The sequence below is a fragment of the Microcaecilia unicolor genome, chromosome 9 (genome assembly GCF_901765095.1).
Source record: "Microcaecilia unicolor chromosome 9, aMicUni1.1, whole genome shotgun sequence".
In the NCBI taxonomy this organism is placed as follows: domain Eukaryota; kingdom Metazoa; phylum Chordata; class Amphibia; order Gymnophiona; family Siphonopidae; genus Microcaecilia; species Microcaecilia unicolor.
In genome coordinates this window covers 45,815,361-45,837,762 of record NC_044039.1, presented here as the reverse complement: position 1 = coordinate 45,837,762, position 22,402 = coordinate 45,815,361, and the positions used below count along the sequence as shown (strand labels likewise).

Genomic DNA, 22,402 nt, shown 5'->3' with positions numbered 1-22,402 from the left:
AACGCACCATATCCAATTGGCTAGCAGATTGCATTTCCTTCACTTACGCCCAGTCGGGGCTGGCTCTTGAGGGTCATGTCACGGCTCATAATGTTAGAGCCATGGCTGCTTCGGTAGCCCACTTGAAGTCAGCCTCCATTGAAGAAATTTGCAAAGCTGCGACGTGGTCATCTGTCCACACATTCACATCTCATTACTGCCTGCAGCAGGATACCCGACGCGACAGTCGGTTCGGGCAGTCAGTTCTTCAGAACCTGTTTGGGCTTTAGGATCCAACTCCACCCCCCGAGGGCCCTGTTTGTTCTGTTCCAGGCTGCACTCTCAGTTAGTTGGTAAATTTTTTAGGTCAATCTCAGTTATGTCCTCGCCGTTGCGAGGCCCAATTGACCATGGTTGTTGTTTTGAGTGAGCCTGGGGGCTAGGGATACCCCATCAGTGAGAACAAGCAGCCTGCTTGTCCTCGGAGAAAGCGAATGCTACATACCTGTAGAAGGTATTCTCCGAGGACAGCAGGCTGATTGTTCTCACAAACCCGCCCGCCTCCCCTTTGGAGTTGAGTCTTCCCTTGTTTCTCTTTTGCTACATACGAGACTGGCCGGCTCGAGCCGGTTTCGGGCGGGAAGATGGCCGCGCATGCGCGGTGCGCGCGGGCGAGCGAGGACTAGCAAAGGACTTTGCTAGTGAACATTCCGATTGGAGGGGCTGCCGTGGACATCACCCATCAGTGAAAACAATCAGCCTGCTGTCCTCGGAGAATACCTTCTACAGGTATGTAGCATTCGCTATTCAGCACGTGGCTCCCAGAGAGACTGGGCCTGGAGGTTATGCAAGGGAGGTTTTCGTGCGAGCATGCTCACCACATTGGCAGCAAGACCCAGGGGGAGCATAGGCCTTAGCCTGCCATTGTTTGCTACCTCAGCTGGCGTGAAAAAGAACAAATCTTGCGAGTTTACCGGAGAGCGGTATGAGGGTTTGTGGATCGTGCTTTTTAATGACTTCTCCATTAAGTTAGCAGCCCAGCGCAAGCTTATGGTGCCATTTCGTTCCACTTTACATCAGAAAAGTATCCAGTTAGCTTTGATCTACCCAGCGAAGCTGCATGTGTGGCAGGATGGTTGCGCAGTATTACTGCAGACAGTTGATGAGACTAAGACTTTCATGGATGGCTTGAACCGCCCTGCATGAGGCTTCCTCCAGTGTCTCTTCTGTTTCAACCTGTTTCTGCTCCTGTTGATTTCGTTTTGGATCCCTGTTCCCACAGGCCAGGATTGAAGGCACTTGGAAGGTTTCAGGATGGCAGAGGTGTAGCCAGACTTTGTATTTTGGATGGGCCCAGGGGTAAATTGGATGGGGCCTTCCACATGCACGTGCCCCCCCCCCCCCCCCCCCACACATACACACACACACACTCCACACCAAAAATATCTTCCTGGAGATATTTTTTAAGAGCACAGATTTTTTTTCACCTACCCCACTTCTCCTTCTCCTCGTGCTCCTGTCTGTCAACCCCATCTCTCCCTGGTGTCTGTACAGGCGTCCTTAGCTTTTGCAGCAATTCATTCTCGCTGCTTCAATTTGCCACGTCCTGCCCTCGCTGATGTCATTGCCTGTTTCCTGTCTGGCGGAACATGGCAGATGGAAGCCTGCAGGGCTGGCGCAAGCAGCGAGAATTTGCTGCAGATGCCAAGGATGCCTGTACCAACACCAGGGGGGAAAGGGGTTCAGAGACAGCAGTGCAGTTGCCAGGACGCTGTGGAGGAGAGGGAGGAAGACAGCCAGCAGTGTGGTGCTGCTGCTGGGTGGGCCTGACCCAAGAAGGGGTGGGCCTGTGCCCACCCATGGCTATGCCACTGCAGAACAGATGGCACATACTCCAGAAGGACAGCAGCTATCCTTGGTATCTATACGATAGGTCTTCTTGGGCATGTTGGGCTCCCCATCCTGTAGCCTATGGATGCTCCTTGGGGCCCTCTGGGTTGAGCTTGGGAGCTCCTATATCTTTTGTTGTGCTGGCCTGCTGATATGATTGGGGTTGGTAGGTCTGGACTGGTGGGCAGCAGGATGCATTCCCTTACAGGTTGCTTGTGGACTTTTTATGTAACTCTTGGGTCCTGCCAACAGTTTATTTTTTTCTTCTTTCTTTTGATGTTCGAGAGGGGAGGGGGAGGGGGTCTTTGCTACTGGGAGTTAGGGGGTCTAGGTTGAGTCTGCAATGAGGGCATTCCTATGATGGAGGGGAGTGCATTAATTGGGGGATGCTCTCAAAAGTGGGAAGCAGGTAAGAAGGTGCTGATGGATGGACGAGGGGACAGGAGTGTGCGTAACATAGTAAATGACAGCAGATAAAGACCTGAACGGTCCATACAGTCTGCCCAACAAGATAAACTCATTTTACATGGTATGTAATACTTTGTATGTATATCCGAGTTTGATTTGTCCCTGCCTTTCTCAGGGCACAGACCGTAGAAGTCGGCCCTGCACCAGTTTTGTTCTGCAAATACTGGCGTTGCCACCCAATGTCCGCTAAGATTCCATAGATCCATTCCTTCTAAACAGGATTCCTTTGTGTTTATCCCACACATGTTTGAAGTCCATTGCCGTTTTCGTCTCCACCACCTCCAGCGGGAGTGCATTCCACATATCCACCACCCTCTCCGTGAAAAAATACTTCCTGACATTATTCCTGAATCTGCTCCCTGCAATCTCAATTCATGTCCTCTAGTTCTACCACCTTCCCGTCTCTGGAAAAGGTTTGTATGCGGATTAATACCTTTTAAATATTTGAACGTGTCTATTATATCACCCCTGTCTCTCCTTTCCTCCAAGGTATACATGTTCAGGTCGGCAAGTCTCTCCTCATACGGTTTGCAACGCAAATCCCATACCATTTTCGTAGCTTTTCTTTGCACCGCTTCCAGTCTTTTTACAGATACGGCCTCCGAAACTGAACACAATACTCCCAAGTGGGGCCTCACCAACGACTTGTAGAGGGGCATCAACACCTCCTTTCTTCTGCTAGTTATACCCCTCTATGCAGCCTAGCATCCTTCTAGCCACGGCTGTCGCATTGTTTCTTCACCTTCATATCGTCGGACACCAACACCCCAAGGTCTCTCTCCTGAATCGAGCTTGCTAATCTCTCCCCTCCTATTCGGTATCTCTCTTTTGGGTTTCTACACCCCAAATGCATCACTCTGCACTTCTTGGCATTAAATTTTCATTCATATGCACTCAGCAGAAACAATCAAACTCCAGCCCGAAGCTAAGTGATCATCTTTTTACATTTGCATAAGGAGGGAGGTAGGGCTGTAGTGCTATGATGTTGAGTATTGTATATTGCTAACAAGTAGACCAGCCGGAGCAATATGTGTTTTACTGAGCACTAAAACATTAGACTTATATTGTCTCTCATTCATTATTTTAATAGCATATAAAAAATTTAAAAAAGAGAGGTAATTGGAAAAAAAAAACGGTTTCTATAAGAAGTGTATGGTAGCATGAATTAAAACCAAGTTTGTTACCCCAGAGTTAGTACAGTATTAAATTTTAACTGCCAGACCCTCGACTATTCTTCTAACTTTCAGAGATCCCTTCTCATCGTTTCTACTCCCTCCAGGGTATCCTCTCTATTGGCTATCTTTGTGTCATTCGCAAAAAGGCAAACCTTTCCTTCCATCCCTTCAGCAATATCTCTTACAAATATATTAAACAAAATGGACCCCAGCACTGACTTCTGAGGAGCCCCACTGCTCACCATCCTTTCCTCCGAGCGGATTCCATTTACCACCACCCTCTGCCACCTGTCGGTCAACCAATTTTCTATCCAGTTCACCACTTTCAGTCCTAAGTTCAGCCCTTTCAGCTTATTCCCAAGTCTTCTGTGGGGGACCGTATCAAAGGCTTTGCTGAAATCCAAGTAGATTACATCTAGTGCACGGCCTTCATCCATTTCTTTGTCACCCAGTCAAAGAAGTCAATGAGATTCGTTTGACAGGATTTTCCATGTTGCCTCGGGTCCTGTAACCCGTTGTCTTCTAGAAAGTTAAATATCCTTTCTTTCAGCAGCGACTCCATTATTCTTCCTACCACCGACGTGAGACTTACCGGTCTGTAGTTTCCCACTTCTTCCCTGTCTCCACTTTTGTGAAGAGGGACCACATCCGCTCATCTCCAATCTCGCAGAACCTCTCCCGTCTCTAAAGATCTATTAAATAAATCTTTAAGAGGTCCCGCCAGGACCTCCCTGAGCTCCCTCAGTATCCTGGGATGTGTCCCATCCAGCCCCATAGCTTTGTCCACCTTCAGATTCTCCAGCTGTCTATAAACTCTTTCTTCTGTAAATGGCGCAGTATCCACTCCATTCCCAAATATTCCTTCAGCAGCCAACTGCGGTCATTCACCAGGATTTTCCTCCGTGAACACCGAAGAGAAGTAATTGTTTAGCACATTCGCTTTATCCTCACTTTCCACATAAGCATTCTCATTATCTTTCAGTCTCGCAATTCCATTCTTATCTTTTCTCCTTTCTCCAATATATCTGAAAAAGGTCTTGTCACCTCTCTTTACATCTTTAGCCATTTTTTCTTCCGCTCGCGCTTTCGCTAGCCATATTTCCCTCTTCACTTCTTTGAGTGTAATCCGATAATCTTTTCTGTGATCCTCTTGTTGCGTTCTTTTGTATTTCTTGAACAAAACCTCTTTTGCTCTTACTTTTTCAGCTACTTGGTTGGAAAACCATATAGGCTTCCTGTTTCTCTTAGTTTTGTTTACTTTCCTCGCGTAAAGATCAGTCACCATATTTATAGCAGCCTTCAGCTTTGACAACTGATGTTCCACTTCTCCTACGCCTTCCCACTTCAACAGCTCCTTTTTCAGGTATTCCCCCATTTTATCAAAATCAGTACGTCTGAAATCCAGTACTTTTAGTTTTGTGCATCCACACTGCACCTTCGCCCTTATATCAAACCATACGGTGTGATGATCACTATTACATAGGTGGGCACCCACCCGGATATTAGAAACACTTCCTCAATTCGTGAGCACTAGATCCAGCATCGACCCTTCCCTCGTGGGTTCCGTCACCATTTATTTGAGCAAGGCACTTTGACAGGTGTCCACTATCTCCCTACTGCTTTCTGATTCCGCAGACGGGACGTTCCAATCCACATCAGACAAGTTGAAATCTCCCAACAGTAGCACCTCTCCTTTCATACTAATCTTTTGAATATCCTCTATCAGATCCTTGTCTAGCTTCTCTATTTGTGCAGGAGGTCTGTAGATAACCCCCGTGTGGATACAGGTTCCATCTTCTCTTTCCAGGACAATCCATAAAGCTTCTTCCTTTCCCTAGGTGCCCCGCATTTCAGCCGCTCTGATATTGTCTCTCACATACAGCACCACTTCTCCACCCCTTCGGCCCTCTCTATCCTTTCTAAAAAGATTATAGCCCGGTATAGTCACATCCCATTCATGGGAATCATTGAACCATGTATCTGTAATAGCAACAATATCCAAGTTTTCTTCAAACATCAGGGCTTGCAAGTCTTGAACCTTTTTACCTAGACTGCGAGCATTTGTGTTCATTGCTTTCCATCTGCGTAGAGAGTTTAGGTGGTGTGCTTGTGAGTATGGCTGTGGTATGTTTGTGTTGTGCCACGGTGGGGCGTGTGTGTTGCAGGCTCATTGAGTTGGTGTCCATGGTAATCTGCTCTGAATGTAACTAGGCATAAGGTAAGTTATCAAATTGAAAACAAACAGTAACTTTCATTAAAATGGTCAGATTAAGTTCAGACTTTGAGCCATATGGACTACGCATTTTTCCCAGAAAAACAAATTGAGAAAGAATTTTTAGTTTATAGGCCTCTTTGTATGAAGACCTGGAATTTACTGTATTGAAATTCACCAAAACTTGATCAGAGGCCGTCACAGAATATAAAAGGCGATGATATGCCTTGTGTTAGACAAAAGTGAATAGCTCTACAAGGTCTATGTTTTGTGCTTGATTTTGACTGCTCTGTAATGGATAAAGATTAAGCTGTGTAGTTTATAAAGAAATGGAAAACACCTGTTAGCATGAATGTGTTGAGAACAAGGATTTCAAGTGTTCGCAGATGGGTGACATCATCCGATGGAGCCCATGCAAGAAAAAAAATTCTGAAAGCCTGCAAAAGGCAGTGTTGCACATTCATGCAAGTTCCCACTTCATATGGGACCTTCTCAATCTTCATTTTTACATGAAGCCAATAAGACTATTTTTGTTTATTTAAAACATTTTATACCGCCTAATCCAAAAATTCACAACGATTTATAAGATATATATATTTTATCTTTCAAATCATTTTTATTAAACAGATTATAAACATAACAGCATTTCACTTCATTGAATACTTCCATTCCCTTCCCCAACTACCCCCAGCCCCTCTACATCTGTGCAGACTCTGTATACATCAACTCTCCTCCCACTATTAGCAAGTAAGCTTAAATATTCAACAAATGTCCTCTTGCAGCAGGTGTTAAGGTCTGCCAGAATGGAGTCCATTGATACTGGAATTGCCAGCCCTTGATTGATGTGAGACCATCCACTCCCAGTCTTTCCAGCTTCATCAGAGAGAGCATCTGGGCCCTCCATTGATATAAAGTGGGATCTTTAGCTGACAACCATTCTAACAAAATGTTTTATTTTGCTATGATTGTAGATCTTGTTATGAATTCCTTGTAACCTTTTGGCGCTGGGGTGTCCAAATAACAGCCTGGGGTCATAATGCCAACCTATCTTCCACATAGTTGACACTTGGCGAAGTAATTGTTTCCAAAAGTGTTGATTATTGGGACAGGACCAGAACATGTGCCCCAAAGTGGCCCCCTCTGCGCCACACTTTGGACACTCACCAGCTGGAGACAACCCCATATGAAAGGCTCTTCTAGGAGGAATATAAAGTCTTAGGGAAAATTTATATTGCACTTTCCAATGTAAAGAGGACTCAGAAGTTCTACGCAGTGCAATATCATGCGTCTTGTATAGTCCAATGGATATGTTTATTCCCAACTCTGTAGACCATAAGTTCGCGATACGTGCAAAATTAAGTTCTGGTGCAGTATCACGGATATGCCTATGGTAGAAGGATAAAGGTGTTTTCTGTTGCGCAGTAAGGGAATAGGCTGTGGAAAGCTCCTTTTGCACATCCTCAGTTAGATGCTCCCAAGGTAAATTGTCAACATAGTGTTTCAGTTGGTAATAATACATCTTTCTTAGACAAGGAAAACAATGATTGTAAGGCTGCAAAGGACTTCATCCGCCCCTCTTCTGTAAGAACCTGAAACAAGTACATTAATCCCTTGTGTTGCCAGCTCTTGAAGACTGGGTATATGTTACCCGGGGGAAATGCTGGGTTCCCACAAATGGCTACAAAGGGGGTAATCTTAGTAGAGAAATTATGATGACGACATATCCACTGCCAAACTGCCCGTGCCGTGGGCAATATTGATGAAGAAGAAAGTACCGGAGGCAAAGGCCCTCCTGCCCAGTGGATCAGACAGCTGAAATGAGTGCTTCCAGTGAGTGACAATTCAATCGGAGTGGCTGAGAAGTCTTGAGTGGCACGAAGCCAGTCTTCAATATGTCTCATTCCGCATGCAATGGTGATTTGACGTAAGTTTATCAATCCCAATCCCCCATACTCCACAGGTATTTCCAAGACTGAGAGAGGGGCCCTCGGTCTCCTTCCTCTCCAAATAAATTTCTGTAATTGACGATTTATAGTCCTCTCATCTTGGCGCTTTAGATATAGTGGCAACACTTGAAACGCAAATAGCCAACGTGGAATAATTTACATGTTATACAAAGCTATACGACCAATAAGAGACAAAGGATAAGCTTGCCACACTTTGTTACAGGTATCTTCTAGCAGTTTCTTAACATTTACATCATATAATTAAGATAAGTCCTGAGGGATGTGCACTCCCAGGTACCTAAGAGAGCCCCCCGCCCCAATCAGTGGAAAATCACCTCCCCAGCCAGGGCGCCCTCCCCCAGATACCAAAAGCATCTGAGGCTTATGCATGTTTAGGGTAAAAACCAGAAAATTGCCCAAATCTTTGAATTATTCGCAGCAGCCTGGGTAAGGAAGCTGGAGGGTCCCTCATAATGATTAACAAGTCATCAGCGAAAGCCAAAGTCTTAATTGTTTCTCCCCCCCCCCCCCCCCCCACCTCCACTCCCAGAACTCCTCTAGCAGCCCTCAGCATCTGCAGTAGTGGCTCTATAGATCGGATAAAAAGCAATGGGGATAGGGGACACCCCTGGTGCATACCTCGACCTATGGAGAAGGGGGGAGTACTAACCCAGTTGATTATCAGTGAGGCCGAGGGGCTCGAGTACAACGTCTGAATCGCTTGAAAATCTTGAAAGCCCATGTCAGTGAGCACTTCAAATAAATAATCCCAGCTCACTTTGTCAAAAGCCTTCTCGGCATCCAGGCTCACCATCAAAGAAGGTGATTTAGAATGCTGACAGGCTGCTATTGCTAGCAGTAAGCGACGAACATTTGCAACAATTTATCTATTTTTGACAAAGCCCACTTGTTCAGGACTTATCAGCTGGGGCAGCAATAATGATATATGATTGGCCAAAATCTTTGCTAAAATTTTAATATCTACATTTAGTAGCAATTTCGGCTGATAGGAGTCGGTGTGATTTGCATGTTTTCCAGGCTTCCCCAGCAAGGTGATCAAAGCCTCATTAGCATGCTGCGGAAAGATACCTTGGATAATAACATAGTCATAGTAATCTACCTGTGGACCCAGAAGTTGCGTGGACAGTATTTTATAAAACTCTCCAGAAATTCCATCTGGTCCAGGTGCCGAGAACAACCTCAATGACTTTATAACTTCAAGAAACTCTTTTCCTGAAATAGAAGCATTGAGGACCTCTATCTCCTGACAAGTTAACTTGGGTAAATTAGCTTGGTTCAGGTACTGTTTTAAACCTGGCCTATCCAATGTCTCAGAAGAAGTATATCATTTGGAAAAATACTTGGTAAAAATTTCAGCAATCTTTTCACTTTTGAGTATGGCCTTGATGATCTTTTAAGGCAGTAATAACTCATGATTGTCCCCAGGACAATCCCCAGGACTCTAGCCAGCAAAGGGCCCACCTTATTTCTGAAATCTGAATTTATTATATAATAGTGATCTGGTTGCTCGTTCATGCAGTAATGAGTTTAATGCCACTTGAATGGTATGTAGCTGTTCTCAATTATCAGAACTTGGCAAACACACAAATTTCCATTTAGCCAACTTTAGTTTTGCTTCCAATCCAAGAATGGCTCCGGAGATTTTTTTGTTCCGGGCATGTACATAAGCAATCACATCCCCCCTAAGTACTGCCTTAGCAGCAGACCAAAAAAGAATGGGCTCTTCTTTATGGTGTTTATTAAATCTTGCATAGTCTTCCCATTTGCTTTGGAGATAACTAGCAAAATCAGATTTTTGTTATAAGTAAACTGGAAATTGCCACCCCTTTGTCTTTTGATAATACCTTGGTGCTTCCAGATCTAGCCAGACCATTGCGTGATCTGATATATCTTCCGCACTTATAGTCACTGAGAGCACCTCCCGGTAAAACAGATCAATCTACTAAAATATAGTCAATTCGCTAAAAAGTCCCGTGTGCCCTTGATAAGTGGGTGAAATCCGGTTCCCCAGGATGCAAAGCACGCCAGGCATCCACTAAATTGAGACTTCGCATAAATGAAGGAAGCACCCGAGATCGAGGCCCTCCCCGATGAGCTACCCGAGGAGTAGAGCAATCAATCAAAGGCTCTGCAACTAAATTAAAATCTCCCAAAACCATTAATTTAAGAGATTGATAAGGCAGGCATATTTGCATCAGATTTTAGAAGAAATTAGGATCATGCACATTTGGGCCGTATAATGCAAGTACCATGAACTCCCTATTTTGCAGCCAAAGATGTAATAGAACATATCTACCCTGAGGGTCTGCCAAAAGCAAATCTGCTTTAGCTGCTATGCCTTTTCTTATCAAAACAGCTACGCCTCCCTTCCATCCCATGGCTGGGGAAGAGAACATTTCTCCCACCCAAATATGCTTCAGTTTCTGATGCTCCTCGCTAGAGAGGCGTGTTTCCTGAAGGCACACATTCCAGCTTATAATCAAAAGACAAAAACGCCTATATTGGGACCTAAATCAGGAGATAGGCGTTTATCTCCTAAAAATGAATAACGCGGTATAATCGAAAGCTGAACTTGGATGTTTTCAACTGCACTCCATCGCGGAAGCGTACAAAGTTGACGGGGGCGTGTCGGAGGCGTGGTGAAGGCGGGACTGGGGCGTGGTTATCACCCGAACAGAGATGGGCACCTTTCGCCGATAATGGAAAAAAAGTATGCGTTTGTAGCTAGAATTTAGGGCACTTTTCCTGGACCCTGTTTTTTCACGAATAAGGCCCCAAAAAGTGCCCTAAATGACCAGATTACCACCAGAGGGAATTGGGGATGATCTCCCCTGACTCCCCCAGTGGTCACTAACCCCCTCCCACCACAAAAAATGATGTTTCACAACTTTTTATTTTCACCCTCAAATGTTATACCCACCTCCCTGGCAGCAGTATGCAGGTCCCTGGAGCAGTTGTTAGGGGGTGCAGTGGACTTCAGGCAGGTGGACCCAGGCCCATCCCCCCCCCCCCCCCCCAACCTGTTACAATTGTGCTGCTTAATGCTTAGTCGTCCAACCCCCCCAAACCCACTGTACCCACATGTAGGTGCCCCCCTTCACCCCTTAGAGCTATAGTAATGGTGTAGACTTGTGGGCAGTGGATTTTGAGGGGGATTTGGGGGGCTCAACACACAAGGGAAGGGTGCTATGCACCTGGGAGCTCTTTTACTTTTTTTTTTGTTTTTGTAAAAGTGCCCCCTAGGGTGCCCGGTTGGTGTCCTGGCATGTGAGGGAGACCAGTGCACTACGACTCCTGGCCCCTCCCACGAACAAATGCCTTGGATTTATTCGTTTTTGAGCTGGGCGCTTTCATTTTCCATTATCACTGAAAAACAAAAACGTCCAGCTCACAAATTGTTGAATAAAACATGGACGTCTATTTTTTTCGAAAATACGGTTCGGTCCGCCCCTTCATGGACCCGTTCTCGGAGATAAACGCCCATGGAGATAGACGTTTTCGTTCAATTATGCCCCTCATTGTCTGCATTTCCCCTACGTAAGGCCACCAAGATCTTAGCCCTCTTCACAGAAGACGTTATTCCACCCACATTCTGCGTGACAAACCTTACAAATTTAGCCACCGTGCTGATGACCGACTGTCATTGCGATGCTTATAATTTAACTCGAAGGGTCCGAGTGCCCAGCCCCACCCAAAACCCCGGTCCAATAGCCCAGAACTAAGCCAATTATTTAAAAAAAACCTGCAAGAGAGCTGACAACAAAGCCCAGAATTAACACAAATATAAGGAGAAAAGTCTGCACACACACATTCACACATAGCCCAATCCCACCCTTCCCCAAACCCCCCCCCTCCAACTCCCCCCCCCCCATGTATACCTCCCTCCCTCCCGCCATATAATGCCCCATAATCCAAAAGGAACCCCATGAGACTCACCACAACTAGTGAGGAAAGGAGATGACTGTGATGATAGACACCCCACCTCCCACCCCCACTCCTTCACTACCCGCCTCCCCAGTAAGGACCAATAACCCCCGACATTAACAATTTTATTTCCTGATCTAGCACATCGATCCTATTACCCCTTCTTTAACATAGCTTATGCAGTAGCTGAGATAACAAACTTAATATATTAACACAAAACTTCAAATGTGCTTATTCCAGGGAATCTGCTGTATGCCTATAGCTAATCCGTATAACCAATTTGCCACTGTTAAACATCCATAATAATCACGCTTTCTTTTAACCCAGTTGTTGTTATCCCCATTATCTGGAGTACACGGCCCAGCAGAATATATACCTTATTTATTTATTTATTACATTTGTACCCCGCGCTTTTCCACACATGGCAGGCTCAATGCGGCTTACCTAGTGACAATAAAGGAATTACAAGTTGGAAGAAGAATATACAATTTGTAGTAAACGTAATATTAATGGGGTTAACAGATAAGTAAATTGAACATAGGAGGAATTAGGTGTAAAGGAGATGGGCGTTAGGAGGTAGGCGTAGGAAGATGGAGAGGAAAAGATAAGGGATAGCAATAAGGATTATGGAAAACATGGTCAATATATAATAATCGTTGGTGAGAATCATGTGGGCATGCTTTAGTTAGTTGAATCGTTAGGGTAGGCTTTCTTGAATAGATGGGTCTTCAATGCTTAAGAGAACAAACCTTAAGAGAACAAAAACCCAAATGACTTTAAACTCCGGTTTCAGCTTGCAGACTGTACACAGAATTACCTATCTGTACTACATTAAGAGGTTGTAGCCCACATCCTCACCTTGTACTCACAGACCATAAATAACTGAGAACTGAATATTATACCAGTCCAATGTTATCTTCATTTAGAGACTTCTTCCTTTGAGTTTTTGCATGTCAGAAACATTTGTGCCTCTGATGGTTTACCAAAGGAATGCCATGCACCATTATGAGAGATCTTAAGAGTTGCTGGGTATACCAGCATAAATTTCTGCTTAGCTTCAAAAAGAGATTTGCAGATTGTGTTGAACAATCAACAGCGTTCCTTGAGTTCTGGGGAATAATCCAGAAAAATTTTAACCAGATGGCCATCATAACATAAACTGTTTCATTTTTGGCGCGCTCACCTCAGGATTTCAACCTTATGTACAAAAGTATGCACTTTAGCTATAACCACTCGTGGTCTCTTATCCCCTTCTTGCTTTTGGCCCATTCTGTGAGCCCTTTCCAGACACAACACCCCTGCGCTGTCGGAAAGGGCAAATTCCGAAGCCATCCAGCGTTCCAGTAATGCGGGGAGGGCCTGGTCTGAGACCGACTCTGGGAAACCCACTATCCGAATATTAGATCTTCTAGATCTGTTTTCCAGATCGTCGATTTGCTGCACACACGGCTTTGCTTTTTCTTCCACACTTTTCCTGTCTTCAACTCCTCCTTCCTCCTCTCCTCCTCCTGCTTCCCCTTCCCTTGCCTCGGCCCGTGTCTCCCACTCCTGGTCTAATTTTTACCTTCCCTCCTTCATTGTCTTTGAAAAATGCTTCAATTCCTGCCACAAAACTACTTGCCTTTTTGACCCCATTCCCTCCAACTGGATTAAACTTAACCCCCACTGTCTTCTCCCATTGGCATTTTCTATAGTTACTTCTTGTCTATCAACTGGCGAGGTTCCACCCACCTGGAAAACAGCAGCTATCAAACCTGTCTTGAAGAACCCCTCCCTTGATCGAGCCCTCCCTTCCAACTACAGACCAATTTCTAAACTGCTATTCCTTTCCAAACTAACAGAAAAGATTGTTCTTGCCCAACTGTCCCAACATGTTGAATCTTCTAACCTTCTCCATCCTTTTCAGTCTGGTTGCAGGAGTGGCCACTCTACTAAAACTATTATCACTTCTCAATGACCTACATGTCGCCTGGATTGTGGTCAAATTTGTATTCTCATCTCCTTAGATCCTAGTGCTGCTTTTGACTTGGTCGACTACTGTTTCTCAACTTTCTTCTGCTGGTATCTCGGGCACTGTTCTTAAATGGTTTACCTCATACCTTCAGGACCATACTTTTTGTGTATCTTCTTGCTCCTGCTCTGATTTTCTCCCTCTCTGGTATGGTCCTCAATGTTCTTTGCTCAGTCCACTGTTATTTAACCTTTTCCTCTCCTCTTTGGATATTCTTATCCAGTCCCATTCTATCAGATTCTACATATATGTGGACATCATTCTACTTTTAAATTGTGGCCCTTTTAATCTTGATCTTTCACCCCGCTAGTCTTATTTGAATGCTATCTTAACCTGGCTGTCTTCCAACCATCTACTTCTGAACCCTTCCTAAGTCCTTAGCTCTTTGGCTTACTGGCACTTCATCGCCTTCTAGTTCCCTTTCCCTCGCTGGTACTCCTCTTACTTTGGTTGATTCTTTGTACCTCGATATCACCCTGGACTCCCAGTTTTCTTTTATCCCCTATATTTCATCTGTTGTGCTTTTTCTCTGTCCGCAAAATCTGTGCTATTCAGAGTTCTTTGGATGATGACTCTTGTGCTACGCTTCTTTCCTCTCTAGTCCTTTCTCAGTTTGATTTTTGCAGCGTAGCCTTGGCTGGACATCCCAAGGTTGCCCTGTCACATCTTCAAACTGTACAGAATATTTCTATCTGCCTGCTCGCTCACGCCCACCGGTTTGGCCATGTCTTCCTCCTCCTTGCACAACGCCACTGGCTTCCTATTTTTTCATGTATCCAATTTAAGCTTCTTACCTTGGCATGTAAGGCCCTTCACTTTGGCACCCCCTTCTACCTCGCTGCCCTCATTTTCCCAATACCCCCTCAGGGTCCCTTCCCTTCTTTCCACCCCTGCAGTCTACGTTTCCAGTTTAATGTCTCGTCATTCTGCTGCCTTCTACCTGGTCCCCTCTCTCTGGAATGCCCTTCCCTTTTTCTTACAATCTGAACAATTTTTCCTTTAAGTCCCTATTGGGCTTATTTGCTTGCAACAGCTTTTCCTTTTGTGGCCTCCACTGGGGACCCAAGCCCTGAACCGTAGCCTACCTAAGTATGATGGTCTTTTCTGTCTCTCCTGTTCCTTCTCTATCCCTTTCCTGTGCAAGTTGTAGTTCCGTTCTTTGTCTTCATAAATTTTGGATTGTACACTTCTCTGATGCAATGTGAAGGGCGGTATATCAATGAACTAAACTAAACTTCTCTTTTGAGGAAAACCTTTTTTTCTTAAGCATTTGTTATGCATGGAGCTCTTCCTTTTCCCCTCTAATGTGCATAGATATAGGTTTTCTCTTTGGACAAGCAGGCCATAATATTCTCACAATTGGGTGACGCCATCTGATGGAACCTGGTGCAGATGCTGCCCAGTATATTGTATCATTTCTGAGCACACTATCAGAACCCTTATCCATACTCTTATCTTAGGCTATTGCAACTTGCTTCTCACAGATCTCCCACTAAGCCATTTCTCTCCCCTTCAATCTGTTCAAAATTCTGCTGCATAACTTATATTCCACCAGTGTCACTATGCTCATATTATTCCTCTCCTACTACTACTACTTACTACTATTTAACATTTCTAAAGCGCTGCAAGGGTTACGCAGCGCTGTACAATTTAACAAAGAAGGACAGTCCCTGCTCAAAGGAGCTTACAATCTAAAGGACAAAAAATGCAGTCAATCAAATTGGGGCAATCTGGATTTCCTGGATAGAGGTCCAATGGTTAGGTGCCGAAAGCGACATTGAAGAGGTGGGCTTTAAGCAAGGATTTGAAGATGGGTAGGGAGGGGGCTTGGCGTATGGGCTCAGGGAGTTTATTCCAAGCATAGAGTGAGGCGATGCAGAAAGGGCGGAGCCTGGAGTTGGCGGTGGTGGAGAAGGGTACTGAGAGGAGGGATTTGTCCTGTGAGCGGAGGTTACGGGTAGGGGTGTAGGGGGAGATGAGGGTAGAGAGGTAATGGGGGGGCTGCAGATTGAGTGCATTTGTAGGTTAGTAGGAGAAGCTTGAATTGTATGCAGTACCTGATCGGAAGCCAGTGAAGAGACGAGGAGAGGGGTGATATGAGCATATCGGTCTAGGCGGAAGATAAGACAGGCAGCAGAGTTCTGAACGGATTGAAGGGGGGATAGATGGTTAAGAGGGAGGCCAGTGAGGAGTAGGTTGCAGTAGTCAAGGCGAGAGGTGATGAGAGAGTGGATGAGAGTTCGGGTGGTGTGCTCGGAGAGGAAGGGGCGAATTTTGCTGGTATTATAGAGAAAGAAGCGACAGGTTTTGGCTGTCTGCTGGATATGGGCAGAGAAGGAGAGGGAGGAGACGAAGATGACTCCGAGGTTGCGGGCAGATGAGACGGGGAGGATGAGGGTGTTGTCGACTGAAATAGAGAGTGGAGGGAGAGGAGAAGTGGGTTTAGGTGGAAAGACAATGAGCTTGGTTTTGGCCATGTTCAGTTTCAGGTGGCGGTTGGACATCCAAGCGGCGATGTTGGATAAGCAGGCGATACTTTGGCCTGGGTTTCCGCAGTGATGTCTGGTGTGGAGAGATAAAGCTGGGTGTCGTCGGCATAAAGATGATATTGGAAACCATGAGATGAGATCAGCGAGCCCAGGAGAAGAGGTGTAGATTGAAAAAAGAAGGGGTCCAAGGACAGATCCCTGAGGAACTCAGAGAGCGGGATGGGGGTGGAGGAAGATCCATGAGAATGTACTCTGAAAGTACGGTGGGAGAGATAAGAGGAGAACCAGGAGAGGACAGAGCCCTGGAACCCAAATGAGGATAGTGTAGCAAGAAGTAAATTATGATTGACAGTGTCAAAAGTGGCGGATAGGTCGAGGAGGATGAGGATGGAGTAGTGACCTTTGGATTTGGCAAGGAACAGGTCATTGCAGACTTTAGTGAGTGCCGTTTCTGTCGCGTGAAGAGGGTGAAAACCAGATTGAAGCGGAAGGAGAGAAAATCAAGGCAGCGGCTGTGAACGGCGCGTTCAAGTATCTTGGAGAGGAAGGGTAGGAGGGAGATGGGGTGGTAGTTGGAAGGACAGGTAGGGTCTAGTGATGGTTTTTTGAGAAGTGGTGTGACTATGGCATGTTTGAAGGTGTCTGGGACAGTTGCAGTGGAGAGAGAGAGGTTGAGGATATGACAGATGGGGGGGCGTGACAGTAGGAGAGATGGTGTTTAGTAAGTTGGTGGGGATGGGGTCAGAGGAACAGGTGGTCCATTTCGAGGAGGAAAGAAGGTGGGCGGTTTCCTCCTCGGTGATATCAGGAAAAGAGGAGAAGGAGGCCTGGGTTTGGTTGGTTGAGGGAGTGGGTTAAAGGGTGAAGAGGAGGAGGTGGCTTGGTAGTGAATTCGAGGTTGATCTTCTGTACCTTGTCGCGGAAGTAGTAAGCCATTGATTGAGGAGAGAGTGAGGGGGGGTGGGAGCAGAAGGCACTTTGAGGAGGGAGTTAAGGGTGGCAAAGAGACAACGAGGGTTGGAGCCGAGAGAATTAGTCAATTGGGTGTAGTAGTCCTGTTTGGCAAGGAATAGGGAGGACTGGAAGGAGGATAGCATGAATTTGTAATGAATAAAGTCAGTATAGGTGCGAGATTTCCTCCAGAGGCGTTCAGCAGATCAAGCGCAGGAGCGAAGATATCGGATGCAAGGGGTCAGCCAGGGCTATGGATTAGTATGCCTTGTGGGGCGGGAGATGGATGGTGCAAGGGTGTCCAGGGCAGAGGAGAGAGTGGCATTGTAAGCAGAGACAGCCTTGTCGACAGACTTGGATGACATGATGGAAGGGAGGAGATTAGATATACAAGAGGATAAGGTGGGAGGGTCGACAGCCTGGAGATTCCTGAAAGTAGTGGTTAGTGTTGGGCGGGACTGAGAGGGAGGGTGATGAAGTGTGAAGGTGATCAGGTGATGATCTGAGAGGGGAAGAGCAGAGGCGCAGAAATTGGAGGGTGAGCAGGTAGAGGAGAGGACGAGGTCAAGGCAATGGCCAGTTTGGTGAGTGGGGGTGGTGGAGCTCAGCTCAAGTCACTTCATTGTCTCCCTATCCATTTCTGCATACAGTTCAAACTCCTCTTGTTGACTTACAAGTGCATTCACTCTGCAGTTTCTCAGTACCTCTCCATTCTTCTCTCCCTACACTCCTCCCCAGGAACTCCATTCATTAGGTTAATCTCTCTTATCTGTACCCTTTTTTTCCTCTGCTAACTCCAGACTCTGTTCCTTTTATCTTGCTGTACCATATGCCTGGAATAGACTTCCTGAGCCAGTACGTCAAGCTCCATCTCTGGCCATCTTCAAATCTAGGCTAAAAGCCCACATTTTTGATGCTGCTTTTAACTCCTAACCCCTATTCACTTGTTCAGTACCAATGTCTGTTTTATTATTCCCACCTTAGTAATTCCCTTATCCCTTATTTGTCCTGTTTGTCTGGATTAGATTGCAATCTCTGTCGAGCAGGCACTGTCTCTTCATGTTCAAGTGTACAGCGCTGCGTTTGTCTAGTAGCGCTATAGAAATGATAAGTAGTAGTAATCCCAGTCATTTTTCAGCTAGTAGTGTGTCTGTATTCCTTCAATGGGCCAGCACTTATGTGAGCAGTAGTGCAGTATCCCAAGATCTATACATTTCCTGTCATCAGATGCCATCTGTCTTTTTATTAACATCCAAGGGCTATAAGAATTTAGCAAAGAATAGCAAGGACAACCTACTGGAACAAATGAGAATAAACTAAGTAGCCAGAAATAGTAGTCAAAGTGTGGTACACCTAGTTCTTTAGGGTGAAGGTCATAGAACAAGAGAAATACCTTTTACTTTTAGCTGAACTGTGATCTTTTATGAAGGTTTACCTGTGCCATTTCTGAAACAGCTAAAACTGAACTCAGACATATCCTGTCAGTCATTTCAATCAACTTTTTTCATTGCAGGAACGGTCAGATAAGGCTGTAAAACGTTTGCAGCTGATGACACAGCGTTATGAGGCTCTAGAGAAACGCCGATGTATGGAGGTGGAGGGCTTCAAAACAGACATCAAACACCTTCGACAAAGGTTGAAGGAGGTGGAGAAACAACTCTTCAAGGTAAAAGATTATTCAAAGTTGAAACTGTAAGACTGAGCCTTTTTTGTTTCTACTAAATATTTGCTTATAAAGAGAGGGGAAGATGTAGAAAAGTACAAGGTACAGCTGCATGAAATAATGTAAAGATCAACCATTATGCAAAATGAAAATTCACTTCAATGTGTGTAAACAAGCTCAAAAAGACAGATTTTTATCAACCTTATATTGACCACGGCCAGGTTCTTATACCGACCTAAGGCCAATCCATACCTGTAGGGTTCAGATTACATAAGTACATAAGTACATAAGTAGTGCCATACTGGGAAAGACCAAAGGTCCATCTAGCCCAGCATCCTGTCACCGACAGTGGCCAATCCAGGTCAAGGGCACCTGGCACGCTCCCCAAACGTAAAAACATTCCAGACAAGTTATACCTAAAAATGAGGAATTTTTCCAGTCCATTTAATAGCGGTCTATGGACTTGTCCTTTAGGAATCTATCTAACCCCTTTTTAAACTCCGTCAAGCTAACCGCCCGTACCACGTTCTCCGGCAATGAATTCCAGAGTCTAATTACACGTTGGGTGAAGAAAAATTTTCTCCGATTCGTTTTAAATTTACCACACTGTAGCTTCAACTCATGCCCTCTAGTCCTAGTATTTTTGGATAGCGTGAACAGTCGCTTCACATCCACCCGATCCATTCCACTCATTATTTTATACACTTCTATCATATCTCCCCTCAGCCGTCTCTTCTCCAAGCTGAAAAGCCCTAGCCTTCTCAGCCTCTCTTCATAGGAAAGTCGTCCCATCCCCACTATCATTTTCGTCGCCCTTCGCTGTACCTTTTCCAATTCTACTATATCTTTTTTGAGATACGGAGACCAGTACTGAACACAATACTCCAGGTGCGGTCGCACCATGGAGCGATACAACGGCATTATAACATCCGCACACCTGGACTCCATACCCTTCTTAATAACACCCAACATTCTATTCGCTTTCCTAGCCGCAGCAGCACACTGAGCAGAAGGTTTCAGCGTATCATCGACGACGACACCCAGATCCCTTTCTTGATCCGTAACTCCTAACGCGGAACCTTGCAAGACGTAGCTATAATTCGGGTTCCTCTTACCCACATGCATCACTTTGCACTTGTCAACATTGAACTTCATCTGCCACTTGCACGCCCATTCTCCCAGTCTCGCAAGGTCCTCCTGTAATCGTTCACATTCCTCCTGCGACTTGACGACCCTGAATAATTTTGTGTCATCGGCGAATTTAATTACCTCACTAGTTATTCCCATCTCTAGGTCATTTATAAATACATTAAAAAGCAACGGACCCAGCACAGACCCCTGCGGGACCCCACTAACTACCCTCCTCCACTGAGAATACTGGCCACGCAATCCTACTCTCTGCTTCCTATCTTTCAACCAGTTCTTAATCCATAATAATACCCTACCTCCGATTCCATGACTCAGCAATACTACTAAAAACAATTGGCAAAATGATTTTTTATGTTCAGAAGTTGAAGGAAGAGTTTGGGAGAAGTATATAAACAGAATAAATGAATAAAACGTATCTATAAGGAGACTCATCAGATTAGAGGGTTTGCCAACACTGATATTGCAAATAATGGTCATGAAACAATGTTGCATCCCAGTGTCAGATCTAGTAATGATGCTAATTAATGGAGGAAATGTTGTACATATGTTTCATATGCCCAAATAAATAGAATTATAAAGGGTTTTTCTTTTTGCCCACTCTACCTGTAGGGACAGTCCTAGATAGAGCAGGCCTCCTGTCTTCCCTGATAGATTGTGTTTTAGTTGTTTCATATGAAATACAGTTTACAGTAAATGTTACATGTTTTGTTCAGAATTGATTCTATTTTTGTACTCTCCCTGGACATACACTAATATCTGCAGGATTTATAAAATATTTTTTTAGATGTCAACATTTTTTTTATTGATGACGACAAGCAAAATTAAATACAGTCATCGGCTAGTATACATTAATTACCGTCAACAAAACATACAGAATGTGAATAACTGATAGAATCCGTCATCAACCTTTTTTTTTTTTTTAACAAGTTTCTCCCTACTCCCCTAACCCGTCCTCCCTCCTTCTCCATGTTTCATTGAGGACAATGCAAAGAGCTCACACTCCCTCGTCTTTATAAAATATTTTTACTGATCAAATTTGCACTTTTCTCAAAGATTTTGCTGAAGGTAAGGTAGCAACATTACAACTATAGAATCTCAGTTGTATTTGTTGATTGGGGCTCCAAACAAAATATCCTAGTTGTATAATCTGATTATGTTAACGAAAGCAGTTAACCTGTTGTAGTAGTAAAGTCAGCCTCTTTTTACACATACCCATGCACACATTCACACTTCAGTGTCGGTGTATAGGAGGTAAAACATTTTCCCTGTGTAAAGCATATTTTATATCTGGAAAGGGCTTTTTTTAATAAAATTTGTATAAATTAAGCAGATGGAAAGTTAGAGCCTACTTTTATGTGATCTGCACTTAGATATTTCTGGGGTTTAGTTGGGCATAACTGATGTGGATGTATATGTGCAAGTATACACATAGAGAGCACACACATTTACACCTGTGAAGCAAGTATACATTTGTGTTGTAGCATTTGTACTCTGCTGAGGGTCATTATATAAGTCTGTTTTATAAAGGCACCTATGTTTCTTTTATTTAAAAAAAAAACCTATAAAATAGCGTGGGCATGGGCGTAGTTGAATTGTTTCATTGGGGGGGGGGGGGCAAAGGATGTGGCTTGGTTCATTAGCATGTTCATTTGCATACATACATCTCATAAATATTCGTTATGGCTATTTAAAAAAACAACAACACGCATACGCACTAGACTTAACATAGAGAGACCCTCACATGATACAAAATAGGGGCCCACAAAAACTAAAATAGAAATTCCCTCAAGAAAGTCAGACTCTTTAAGCAGTGCAAATACTGGTAAAAGAGAAACAAATGTATTTTTCCTGCACTCTGCAAAATACAAAAATAGAAAAAAATGTACATTTCACAAAGCAGGCACATCTTAGTCCTTAAAAAGCATTAAATAAAAATGTTTTATTTTCTACCTTTGTTGTGTGAGCATTTTATTTTTCTAATTGGGCTGGTTCTAGTCTCTTTTCCACTTTCCATGTGTCAGTCGTCTCCTAAATTCTTTTCCAGGTTGGCTTTTCCATTTCTTCTCTCTCCTCTTGTCTTCTTACTTTCTTTCTCTACATATCTTTTATTTAATGTTTTTTTTCATACTTTTCTTTCATCCTTTAGTCCTTAGTCTCCATTTCACTTCTCATGTACAGTGGGGGAAATAAGTATTTGATCCCTTGCTGATTTTGTAAGTTTGCCCACTGACAAAGACATGAGCAGCCCATAATTGAAGGGTAGGTTATTGGTAACAGTGAGAGATAGCACATCACAAATTAAATCCGGAAAATCACATTGTGGAAAGTATATGAATTTATTTGCATTCTGCAGAGGGAAATAAGTATTTAATCCCTCTGGCAAACAAGACCTAATACTTGGTGGCAAAACCCTTGTTGGCAAGCACAGCGGTCAGACGTCTTCTGTAGTTGATGATGAGGTTTGCACACATGTCAGGAGGAATTTTGGTCCACTCCTCTTTGCAGATCATCTCTAAATCATTAA

General features: G+C 44.4%; 1 protein-coding gene across 1 annotated transcript in view; it reads left to right on the top strand.

Annotated features, from left to right (window-relative positions):
* CCDC77 (coiled-coil domain containing 77) overlaps window positions 1–22,402 on the top strand; it is a 197,219-nt gene that overhangs the window by 165,610 nt on the left and 9,207 nt on the right. Inside the window, 1 exon segment of the mRNA XM_030214278.1 lies at window positions 18,580–18,732. Within this exon segment, the coding sequence (XP_030070138.1) occupies window positions 18,580–18,732 (153 nt within the window).